This window comes from Populus nigra, chromosome 5 (genome assembly GCF_951802175.1).
Source record: "Populus nigra chromosome 5, ddPopNigr1.1, whole genome shotgun sequence".
Taxonomy (NCBI): domain Eukaryota; kingdom Viridiplantae; phylum Streptophyta; class Magnoliopsida; order Malpighiales; family Salicaceae; genus Populus; species Populus nigra.
The window spans coordinates 6738527-6751582 of record NC_084856.1 but is presented as its reverse complement, the minus strand read 5'-3'; the positions used below and the strand labels follow the sequence as shown (position 1 = coordinate 6751582).

General features: G+C 30.4%; 1 protein-coding gene across 1 annotated transcript; it reads left to right on the top strand.

Annotated features, from left to right (window-relative positions):
• The first annotated feature begins 6750 nt into the window (after positions 1–6750).
• On the top strand, positions 6751–9954 carry LOC133693114 (WAT1-related protein At4g08290). The gene is made up of 7 exons (XM_062114236.1): positions 6751–6994; positions 7234–7296; positions 7431–7547; positions 7716–7953; positions 8310–8468; positions 8617–8768; positions 9226–9954. The coding sequence occupies exons 1-7, from the start codon at positions 6783–6785 to the stop codon at positions 9374–9376; spliced, it is 1092 nt and encodes a 363-aa protein (XP_061970220.1). The 5' UTR covers positions 6751–6782; the 3' UTR covers positions 9377–9954.
• The last annotated feature ends 3102 nt before the right edge of the window (positions 9955–13056 follow it).

Here is a 13056-nt window from a genome sequence, read left to right as displayed (position 1 = left end):
TCAGAAATACCTAGTTTTAACCATGAAACCAAGAAGAAGAGTTTAATCTTGTTATTAGAAATCTCCAATTTTAACCCTGCAATTAGAAAAAAGAAGTCAACCCTACCACCAGGAAGTACCTGTTTTAAACCCTATAATCAAGAAGATGAGTTCAAGCATGCCATTAGAAATCTTTGATTTTAACCTTGCAATAAAAAAAAAGAGTCAATGATACCATCCAGAAGTACTAGTTTTAAACCCTACAATTAGAAAAATAAGTTGAACCTTATTATATAAGGTGTCTACAGTTTTTGATGTTTATTTTAGCATTTTTACAAAAAAAAAGGGAAAAAAATGTTTGTCATGAATTTTTAGATTTTATAGCAAGTTTATAAAATCCATTGAAACTTGGCCTAAATCAAAAGCCTCCTAGAGCAAACATTTCCAAACCTTCAAAAACTTGTTATTTTTTTAATATATGAAAAATGTTTTGCTATTTATTTTTTTATATTTAAGATAAATAGAATTACTACGAATCATTGCCTTGGATATGAAGAGGAGTAACATATCTTCTTGATCTGTGATAATAAAATTTCCAACCAAATATTCACCGATGTAAGAAAATCGAGAGTATTAAATTTTCAATTTAATATTTACTAATGAAACATAAAATTCAATAGAGTATTATTTCCTAAAGGATTTTTGAATAACAAAATGAGGAGCACTAAAAAATATTTCAACGCAGTATTATTTTTTAAGATTTTTTTTTAAAAAATCATCCAATCACAAGTAGAATAACTCAAAATAGTTAGTACTTTCTCTGTATATATATTTTTTTATAAGCAAGTTCCTCTATATAATTGGAATTCGTTCTTGCATGGGAAATTATATCCTGTCTGAAAATTGGACATAGAATGCCTATACAGCTTACGTTCAAGCGGATTTTGAATGCATCAAGAATGATCTCCAGAAAGGCATGCGAAGTTCCGCCACAAGCACTGTATCACGAGGAATTTGATTATGTTCCTCTGCTGCAAAAATCTAGATAGCATGATCAATATCATAGGTTTTGGCACACCACCATTTTCTACTGAGTATTACATGTCGCTTATTAATGCTGTTGGAACCTCGAACAACTTCGTGGGAATGTAAGATTGTAGTCTTGTCCCTGTTTAATTTTCATACATCTGGCAAAATACAAGAAAATATAAAGGTGCTGTGGCATCATGGTAATTAACTGGCATTCATGTGATTCATGGTGTTCCCAGTTGGAAAGTGTTTTATTTAGTTGCGTGTTCTTTTATTTATTTTATATCTGTATTACAGGCAGAGTTAGTAGTTTCTTATTTCCTAAGAACAACAAAACAAGAATCCCAATCAAGCAACTCGGTTATTCAATTGGTAAATGGAAGCTCTTTAGACGAGTCTGGCCAGAAAAGTGAACTACTCCCATTTGTCAAGTCACATCATCAAGGAGAAATATGAATGCACTTCTTCAGAGATATCCGTGATTAGACAGCGTTATTCAAGGATTATACTTAATCTCTGTTTTATATGAAAGAGGGCACACCGTTGGCCCAAAGTTTCTAGGCATTTGCTAGGGTTATGAAGCTAATGGGTCTCCCTTCATAAGATTACAATTATCCTCAGCAGTACCTCCTCGTAATGCCCTGCATCTTGCCAAGAACCATCGTGCTCTCATGTCAACGCTATCATTTCCGTAACAGAGGGAGAGCAGATGGGATCGATTCTTTTCGGTATGATCCTCAAAGATCCCTTGCTTTGAATTATACTACAAGGACTGGACATGCACAAAGGAAGAACACATGCACTTGACTGCTTTTGTGCTTTATAGTAACAAGACAGATTTTCTTCTCCCCTTTATTCATTTGTTTAAAGCGTCTCCCAATTTACATGTCCTTTTTTCCATGCACGATGTCTGCCTTTATAATTATTTATCCTCTAATCGTGTACATCAGCTTTATGATGTCCATGGCATATCAAGAAGATATGCACAGGTAAGTACAATAATTCTGATAGTTTCATAATATTTGTACATGGCATTTTCTTTCAAATCGATGATTACAAATTAACCCTACTTTAAAAATAAAAGATAAAATTATAGATCCGTCACTGCAAGGGCGTAGGCATGTAAAGGCTCGGGTAAGCTCTAGCCCAGATCAAGATTTTATCAATATTTTTTAACTAATTTTATATAAAAATAATTTGTAATTCTCGTTTAAGTTATTAAAAAATTCTGAAAATTTACGTGAAGCCTTCTAATATGATGTTTTTTCTTGGATTAAAATTTCATAATTTTTTAAGAAATTTAGAAATTTGATAAAAAATCATAATTTGACCAGTTTTACGTTATTGGGTGTAATTTTCAATCCGACTATCAGATTAAGCTGAAATTTTACGAGGGATCTTAAAATATATTGAATAAAATCTGGTTAAAATTTTAGGATGAACAGAGTTTGATAGAACTAACAAAAAAGATGTCAAATAAAAGCAAAACGACTCATTAAGGGTAAAATTGTTATTTGCTATTAAAAAATAAAATAAATCAGTTCTTCCTTCCTTTTATATGTTGCCAATTGAGAAGAAGCAAAATAAGAAAAGAAAGAAAAGAAAAGGCGAGAGAGAAAGAGAGAAAAGTAAGGGAAAAACATAAGAAAAAATCCAATAAAAAAAATAAGAAAAGTGAGAGAATAACATTGTAAACTTACAAAGTCCAACTTATAAAATATTAATCTAAGGAAGAATCAAGTGAAGGAATGAGGAATTGAGAGAGAGAAAAAATTTAATTACTTTGTTTGTTAATTAGTTGACATAAGATTGTTATTTTATCCCAATTGAGGGGTTATTACAATATCGATTCAGATTTGATTATAGATGAATTGTATTCCACGAAACATCGAAGGATATAACTTCAATAATGAGTTTATTTATATTTTCACTTTAATTTTATGTACTTTCAAATTTATTTTTTAATATTTTAGATTATGTATTTAAATTAAAACTTTACTGTTAACTTTAAAATTTCATGTATATGAATTAATAATTTATCTTAAAACAAGTTATATATTGATTTAATAGTCAGGAGAAAAAATTTCTGGTTCGTACTTGCGTCACTGGATGAATGCTAACATATGATATCAATATCATTTAGCTAGAATATCCACTGGTTTTGCAAATCAAAGTTACGGTCAAAAGGCGAGGTGATATAAGGCAGCATCACTCTGCATCCAGATGGATATTTGCCACACCATTGCCGTTCAAGCAACGAACTCTCTCTCGTCTAACTGACCCATAAAAAAAAAAGGGTCCATTTCTGTCATCTATCAAGGTGGTGGTGATTCATTGCAAGTCCGATTCCGTCTCCAATGTGGGTTTTTATCATCTTCAACAAGCAATCGATTTTGAAAAAAGAAAGAAAATTAAGTTTTGATTGTTCTTGTGTTTTAAAAGAATTTTAAAAAATTAAAAAATTTAAATTTAAATTAATATTTTTTTTATTTTCAGATCATATACTAATCTCAAAAATAATTTAATCATTACCCCGATCTTTATTTGTTACATGCTAATAGCTCTAATTTTAGAAATTATTTATTTATTCTGTGATATTGACGTACGTATTGCTGAATGGACGAGCATAAATTATTCGACTTAAAGAGCGAAATCCCAGGAAAAGCCAATGAAAATTGTTTATTCAATGTGTTTTGTGCTTAAATCAAGGCGGCTAATGAGGCTGGAGCTGGGCATTCAAATTAAAGTAAAAAAGTTGTGTGGTTATGTTCTTCAATATTGGAGTGGACAAAATTAAGCATGGATGGTTACAGCAAAAGCAAGTCCGGTTATGCTGGTTTTGCTATATATCAACATCATCGGAATCTGTTCATCAGTCAAATTAAGCTGAACTATGAACAATATATAATTATTGGGTTAGATCTAATTGCGTGATCACTGAAAATGATCAATATTGGATATTAGTTCATAGGTTAATTCTGGAATTAGAGGACCGTGTTCTTGTTGTAGATTTTATAATAAATAAATCTGTGAAAGTGGATAGTAAGGGATATAAATAAATATCTTCAAAATAAATTAATTAATTAAGATGCGACACATCCCAGTTTGTGGGGTGTGCATCGTTGTGGCATGTTTGCTTTAATTTCCATTTTATATGTAGTGCTGTTCGTCATTGCATTGTCTATATTTATTTTCTAAATTCCTATTAATTATCTTGCTTTCGATATTTTAGCAAAATATACATGAGCTGAGTTGAATAAATTAGTTAATCAAATCACCATTCACACGGTGATTTCTATATATCTACTATATATATAATATAAAAATAATTATGTAGCAATTAGGAGGTATTTAAAAATATAATAATGATTATTTTTTAAAGTATTTTTCACTTAGAAATATATCATAATAATAATTTTTATTTTTAAAAAATTATATTTGATAATATCAAAATAATTCAAAAATATAAAATTAAAAAATTAATTTAAAATAAAAAATTAAATTTTATACAACTTTATTTGGAAAACAATACCAAACAGTGACTAAGATTATATGTTATGGTTTCATGCATCAAGAAAAGTACCTCAAAATAGATAAGAACGGCCACCCTAACCTCCACTTTGAGGAGTATACAAACTGCACTTAGCCACCGTGAACTTCTCTCTCACTGTTGCCGATCATCTCTTTCTAACGTATCATGTTCTAATTATAATTTCAAAAGGTGAGCAGGGGAGGCAGCGTGTGGTGTGGTTTATATATGGGATATCAAAGCTTTTATAAGTTCGTGTGTGTGTGTGTGTGTGTGTATAGACATATATTTAATCACTTGGCCATTGATTAAAATTCTTGTTTAGGACGATACAGATAAAGATATGCACTTATAAATATATAAATATATTGATTTATGTATCATTATATAGTTCCATATGGAGTATTTTGATCTAAGTTTTTATTTCGAGTCAAATATTATTATTATTATTGTTATTGTAATTGTAAAGTGTGATCATAAAATTCAAGAGCAATTTGATATTAAATATCTTTATTGTCTATGTTAATATATTAACATATTCTTATATAAAATATTGATTTGATTAAAGTATAATTAATTTAATTTCAACTATACCGTTAATAATCTCTTATAGTGCGGATAGTATTTAGACGTGGATAAATATACATTCTTAATTCAATTGTTTTTTTATTATATTTTTTTTTGTGTTTTTTTATTTTTTTCTTATTTGTAACACAAATATTATTAGAGCACCTTTAACGGAGCTATTAAATGGATAATTAAAAATAAAAAAGTAATATTTTGACTTTTCTTTACTTGTTTTTCATATTCCAAAGAGAAAGCTGAACAAAATGCTAAAAAAATTTTTTTCTCTCACAAATATTATTCTTACATATCTCTCAAAAGAGTCAAAACTAATAAAGTAAGGTCAAAAAAAAAAGTTAATTAAATCTAGCCACGTGGAAAAAAAACATTAAAATCATTAAAAAAATAAATTAAAACATTTATTTATTTCACTCTAATAGAATTGACTTTTCAAATGGTTTTTTTCCATTGAAATATACATGATAGAAAAAACTATATTTATAATATTCAAGATGTTATTTTATCAATTTATCTTTTTGAATTAGCATCTTCCATAAAGATGCTCTAATTCTCTTGTAAATAGTAATTTAATTTTTCGGGTTCATTAATGACTATATATATATATGTATGTATATATATATATATATATATATATATATATATATATATATATATGTATGTATGTATCTTATCTAACCAGGGCGATGGTCATACAATTGGCATCACCGAAGATGCAACTCCACTAGAATCTTCTAACATAAGGAATTAATGCATGCCACTCGACGGATACTATCATTTAAAATATTATAGAAGTTCCAAGTGATCTTCTGAGTCGATTGCTCCACTTCCAAAATTAATGTTGTTGCGTGCCACACATGATCAATTCAACTATATAATATTTTCCACGACAAAAAAAAAAAAGCGATCATCAATTAAATGTGAATCAATAATTAGATTCTTAAAAGAAAAGAAAAAAACCAACTAAGAAGGGAAAACCTCAAATTAGCTCCTGAATTATAACCATTTCCCAATTGGATCCCTAACTTGTACTTTCTACCGATTGAGTCCCCAACATATTCATAAATTCTCAATTCGATCCTTCTCCCAACAAATACGCCTGAAATTGTTGATAGGTTGGGGTCATATTGAGAAACAATTTAGGAATATTTGATAGTAGAATAGCCCAATTGAGGATTATTGGAGATATTGGGGACCTAATTGGTTAAGAAGATCGATCGAGTACCTAATTGATAAAATATGTTTATGTGGGGACCAACCCGAGATAATTATCCCAATCAAGAATCATATATAATCATAATATTAGTGCAGCGTGTGTGTGTTGCTAACCATGTCATGCATTAAACCACGTCTAGATTTCTTGAAATTGCATATCAAGATCATTAGACCTTTGCTTTTCAAAGAAAAACAAAGGCGAAACAAGACGTTTACGAGAAACGAGGCAGTGGAAATGAACTCATTTTTTCTTAAATTAAAAGCAAGAATAATCAATGACCAAGAACGCACTATTGTCTAAAAGATTCTGCAGGTGACATCAGTCTTCGAATTATTGATCTTAGACGTACTTTTGCTGGTATTATAAGAAGGCCATTGTTTTTCTTAGTTTCTCATTCTGCACTTCCAATATTTTCTTAATCTTCCGAGAGAGAGGAGGGACGGAGGGATGGGAGACCAAACATCCGCTGGGAAGTTAACTGTAGTTTTCAATAAGATGACACCTTATATCCTAATGGTGTGCGTGCAATTTGGGTCGGCAGGAAATTACATATTGAGCATGATAAGTCTCAATCGTGGAATGAATCGCTACGTGCTCATTGTGTACCGCAACGGTGTCGCTGCACTTGTTCTTGCTCCTTTTGCTCTGCTTCTTGAAAGGTCTCTCAACACACCATAAAAGCCAGCCTTTTTCAGGACTAATTATAATTGTCTAGCCTCCACATGCCAAATATGTCTTCTAAACTATTTAGTCTACATATCCTGCATGCTACATCAATAATTGTTAAAACCGACTTGGCATATATAACACGACATGCACGCACTGAGTTTTTAAATGGATTGAAATCCCCTGTGGTGGATATTAACTTTTATGCTGTTTTTTGTTTTTCATTATACAGGAAAACCAGGCCAAAGATTACGTTGCCAATATTTCTACGAATAATGGCTCTCGGATTCTTAGAGTAATGCGTTAATCCTTTTATCAATGTATAAGAATATTTGCATCACATGAAGAAAATATTTCGAAACAGAAGTAGCCAGTGAAGGCGGGGGCATTTTTATTTATACTCACTCTGATCAGTGATGCTTGATACAGGCCGATCCTTGACCAAGGCTTCAGTTACTTGGGGATGCAATACACATCCGCAACGTTTACATCTGCCATTATGAATGCTGTTCCTTCTGTCACTTTTGTGATTGCTTTGATTTTCCGGTATGATATTTATGTAGTTACATATATTTTCTGATTTCACCTCTTAAAAATCGTGGAAAAAAGTAAATATAGAAAAATTAATATTCAGTTCTACTTTTTACATGTATATCTTCTGACTTGAACTCATTAAAAATGATGACCAAATACATTTAATACGTGAGCCAACAGGTTAGAACGAGTGAGAATTAAGGAAATACGCAGTCAAGCTAAGGTGGTCGGGACCCTAGTAACCTTAGGAGGAGCTTTGCTGATGACAGTTTACAAAGGCCCTGTGATTGGTCTACCATGGTCTCAGAAAACAAGCCAACACGGAAGTACTGCTGCCTCGTCTGATAAACATTGGGTGACCGGGACACTGTTGCTCCTTGTTGGTTGTGTTTCATGGTCCGCTTTCTACGTATTGCAGGTAAAAAATATATAGTGCAATGAATTCGATTGGGAGCTTTGCTACAAATAACGTATAAAAGTTTACTAATCTTGGCACTCATGATGATAATTTTGCTGAGCTTTTGGTAATTTCTTTCATAGGTCTGCTCTTCATTTTTTTTTCCTTAAAAACCATTCATGGCATGGAGATTTTTGTCCATTGATTAGCCCTCTTTTCAGTGTGTGTGTGTGTGTGTGTGTGTGTGTGTGTGTGTGTGTGTGTGTGTAATGCTTAACTGAATAGAACAGGAGGCGCCATCGATCAAGACTAATGAACATCATCATTTTTTTTATTCTTCGCGGAAGCCTTTTCAATTTGTCTCGTGATTAATGCAGATGGAAACGTTAAAGAAGTATCCGGCGGAACTGAGTCTAGCCTCCTTGATATGCTTGGCGGGCAGCATGCAAAGTTTAGCCATAGCCCTTGTTGTAGCACACCACCCTAGCTCATGGGCCGTTGGCTGGGACGCTAGGCTCTTCACTCCCCTTTATACAGTAAGTTACCGCCAAGAATATAATATTGGACCGACCCCTTCCTGACTCGATTAATTAAGACAAAACGCTTCTTTTCCTTCATAACTATGCCCATATGCAGTTAATGGTGATCAGTTGAATTAACCAACATGGAATTTGGGCCTTTCAGGGGATTGTTGCCTCTGGAATCACTTATTATGTGCAAGGTCTCGTGATGAAGACAAGAGGAGCGGTATTTGTTACAGCTTTTAATCCCCTCTGCATGATCATAGTCGCTGCTCTTGGGTCTCTTATTTTAGCCGAGAAACTTCATCTTGGAAGGTATGGCCTTAATTAATCACGAGCGAATACCATGGCAATTTCGGTGATTTCATTCAATTCTTTTGGGTGCTTAGCACATGTCTCTTTTGTGTTCGCTTCTCATAGTGAATTTTGTGGCAGACATTTGCTAGAAATGCACATGTTCTTGACATGTATGATCTGCATGGAGATCTTTCTTTCTTTTATTTTTGGAACTAGCTGCTGGTAAAACCGAAAGGGAGGCTTATGCGGCTATATACGCTCCAAACCTTTTTCCAATTCTTTTCCTCAAACATCCAACACAGTAGTAGTATAGATTTTTATTAACCTTTGTTCACATCCTACAAACAAAATACAATACAAGGACCGAGTTGAAGGATGTTTCTAAACTGAGTGGTATAGCCGTTATAATATCTTAACCTTTGATTGTATATGTGATCAATTTCGAAAATAAAAGTGTTTCTTTTGATCAAACCAGTGTTCTTGGAGGCATCATAATCGCAATTGGCCTATATTCTGTTGTGTGGGGTAAGAGGAAGGACTACACTAGCCCAGAAGAATTATCCACCACAGCAGCCAAGGGTAATCAGGAACTACCGATCGCCACAACCAATATTGCTACAACTTAGGCAGCCATTGCTGGAGACAACAACTGAAGAAAAACCCAGTTCCCTAATTACTCCTCTATAATTTGCGCACCCTATCATAACCGCAAAGAAGCCACAACTGAGACCTCAAGGTGTCACCACGGTGGGGCTTTTTTAACTGTCTCGTTGTTGTCTTATCGAAAGCGAGGTTTTTGGTGCGTTAGTGACAGCAGGTAATGTTGTTCAACTATATATAGACCAGGCACTTGCCATTTCTATTTTGCAATCCCAGCACCATTATATATATATCATTTAAGAGTGTGGCACCTTAAATGATAGACGAATAACCTTCTACATTTTGTTTTGGAAGGATTGGCTGTGAGGTACCCATTTGCCCCAGATAATATATGTATGCCCGTGCCTTTTGTAGTATACACCAAGTCATTCGTAACCTGTTATATATGTGTACGTACTGTTCGAATACAAGAAATTAAGGGTTAATTTTAGTGCGAATGTTATCAAGTCGAAGTAGACTGTGGTGGTTGCAAATTGTCGTGTTACTTTTTGTCGGGTTACTTTTTAGCAAATTGTCATAATGTCATGTTACTTTTCGTTTTTAATTCATTTCTCTTATTGAATATTGCTACTTATGAGAACCTGGATATAAAGATATGAAACCCCACTAGTAAAATTGACAGAATTATGAAATATTAAAAATCAAATTTAATAAAAAAAATGTAACACAACAATTATTGAGAATTGAGAAATCAATAATATTGAAATTTGAATTCTCACCTAAAAATTAACGAATCGCAAATAAAAAATATAAAAAAAACATCATAAAAATAGTTATTTTTTTATAAGTCGATATTCAGCTCAAGAGCCGAAAAACATGAGAATTTTCACACACGCAAACATAAGATTAAAAAAAAATAATAATCATTAAATTAAAAATAATTTTTATAAAAAAAATATTTATACTCCTTTCATGTAACCATAAAGAACCTAAAAATATAGATGAATTGGATCCACTTATAAATAAACTCAAAATAAATTAAATAGACCTAAAACCTAATAAAAATAATAAGTCTAATATAAAATTCAAATTCATCGATTAAATAATAATTTAATCTAAGATGGATTGAATATGTTGTGACTGAAAATAATATCTTAAAAAGACTAGGATATATAGTAATTAGCACTAAAAGAAGTCTCGTATAAAATAAGAGATTCAGAGCTTATTATGTTGTTTTTTTATTATTATTATTATGCTAGGATAATTAATTATAAAATTAAATGATCCTCTTTAATAAAGGAAAAAGGAAAAGGTGTGCATAGCATATACATTTTTCTTGTAGGACGAGGAAACTTCTTCCTTTCGTTCGACTTGTTTGAAACCATTTTATTTTCTGTCATTCGACTTATCCATGTAATAAATGCATGTCTTCACATTAACAAAGTCAATTCACGTTTCACTGCTGGAGTTTCTTTAATATCAAATTCAAATGGTAATGACCCAACCGGCTTTAGTCTCCCAGCATGCTCACTTCCAACATAATACTGTGTGGTGTAAACATAGAAACTAAAATAATATTTTTATTATTATATTATTATTATTATATATTTAAAGTAGGATAGAGATTGATTGTTTTTTATTAAAATATTAAAATAATATTTTTTTTATTTTTTAAAAATTATTTTTGACATCAGTACATCAATGATATGAAAACATTAAAAATATATTAATTTAAAATAAAATAAAATAAAATTAATGTTTTTCTAAAACATAATCTCAAACATTCCTAGACATTAATTGTGGATTCACGTAGCACTTTCATTTTTGGTTTTGTAGTATTTTCTATTCCAATCACTAAGTTTTTTTTATCTTTTCTATATTATGTTGATTAGTAATTTACCATAATAATTTGTTTTTATTGATTTGCTATGAAGTTCTCGCAATGTAAAAAAAAAACTTAACATTAAGTTAATGCTTCATTTACTAAAATAAAATTCACTTTTATTACTTGAAATAAATTTAAATTATGGAGACCAACTTTGACACTGAAACAAACAAGCTACTTTTCTTTTCTATTTTATTATTTATGAAGTGTAAATTTAAAATTTTGGTCACTAAATATTTTTTATTTTTATCCATTTTATTGAGGTTTTCACGTTTCGTTTCAATCCTATTAACAATATCTAAATGGTGTGAGGGAATCACTATTACCTACACTAAAATCACTTGTAATCCATAGTGCCTTTCTCTTCTTCTTTTTTTTTGCATTTTTCTTTTTTTTTTTAACTTTCCTATGTTTTCTTATTTTTTCACATTTTTTTTTTAAAATTATTTTTTTATTTTAATTTTTAAATATTAAGTTGGTTAAAAATTTTCACTTTATAATTTTTGTCCTTTAAAATACTGTGGATTGTTACAGTGTTTTTCCACATAGTTTTTCTTTTTTATTTTTTTATTTTTCAAAATTATATTTGTTGATTTTTTTAATATTGAGCTGGTTACAAATTTCGCTTTGTAATTTTTTTTCTTTAAAATATTATGGATTACTGCAGTGTTTTTCCACATGATTTTTTTCTGTTTTGTTATGTTTTTTTCTAAAATTGTCTTCCTAAAATTATCTTTGTTAATTTTATTTTTAAAATATTAAGCTGGTTAAAAATTGCAATTACAAGTAAAAACAAGTTTTTTCTCACAAAACACTATGGATTGATATAGTTTTTCCTCACATTGTATTTTTCTAATTTCTTTTGTGTTTTTTTTTTGTAAAATTTTTTCTAAAATTATCTTTGTCGATTTTTTTTTTTCATATTGAGTTGATTGGAATTTAACTTTGTAATAAAGCTTAATCACGTGGGGAAAGTACTGTAACTTTCCTCATAAAACATTGTAGATTGCTACAGTGTCTCCCCACATTGATTTTTTTCTTATAATTTTTTTCAAATTATCTTTTTCAATTTTATTTTATTAATATTGAGTTATTTGATAATTACAATTACAAGTCATTACAAATAAAGTTAAATCATATGGGGAAGCATTGTAGCTTTCATCATAAAACATTGTAAATCGCTACAGTGTTTCCAACATTATTTTTTGTCCTCTTTTTTTGGTTTTTTTTTTTATTTTTCTAAAATTGTCTCTGTCAATTTATTTTTTAATATTGAGCTAATTAAGAATTTAGCATTGTAATTGTTTTTATTTAAAACATTGTGAATTGTTACAGTGTTTTTCCATATGATTTTTTCCAAAATTATCTTTGTCGATTTTTTTTTAATATTGAGTTTGTTAAGAATTATAATTACAATGAAGCTAAATCATATGAGGAAAGCGTTGTAGTTTTTCTCACAAAACACTGTGGATTGCTATAATATTTCTCTAAATGGTTTTTTATTTTATTTTATTGGGGAAAATACTGTAATTTTCCTCACAAAACATTGTCAATTGCTACAACGTTTTTCCTCATGGGTTTTTTTCCTTCCAAAATTATCTTTGTTGGTTTTTTTTAAAATATTAAGTTGGTAGAGAATTTAGCTTTGTAATTTTTTTTGCTTTTTATTAACAGAAAAGCTAAATCATATGGCGAAAGCACTGTATCTTTCCTCACAAAACATTATAGATTGCTACAAATCATTTTGTTCAGTCTCTAAATTTTTTATCACCAACACAACTTTTTTTCTCGTCATGAAATATTTGTTTCATCATATCTTTA

What these genes read in the sequence shown, in the direction of transcription:
- LOC133693114 (XM_062114236.1), top strand. Translation starts at nt 6,783, where the DNA reads ATGGGAGACCAAACATCCGCTGGGAAGTTAACTGTAGTTTTCAATAAG. An exon ending in ATGGCTCTCGGATTCTTAGA is followed by an intron (nt 7,297 to 7,430) that starts GTAATGCGTTAA and finishes TGCTTGATACAG; the next exon opens with GCCGATCCTTGACCAAGGCT. An exon ending in CCGCTTTCTACGTATTGCAG is followed by an intron (nt 7,954 to 8,309) that starts GTAAAAAATATA and finishes TGATTAATGCAG; the next exon opens with ATGGAAACGTTAAAGAAGTA.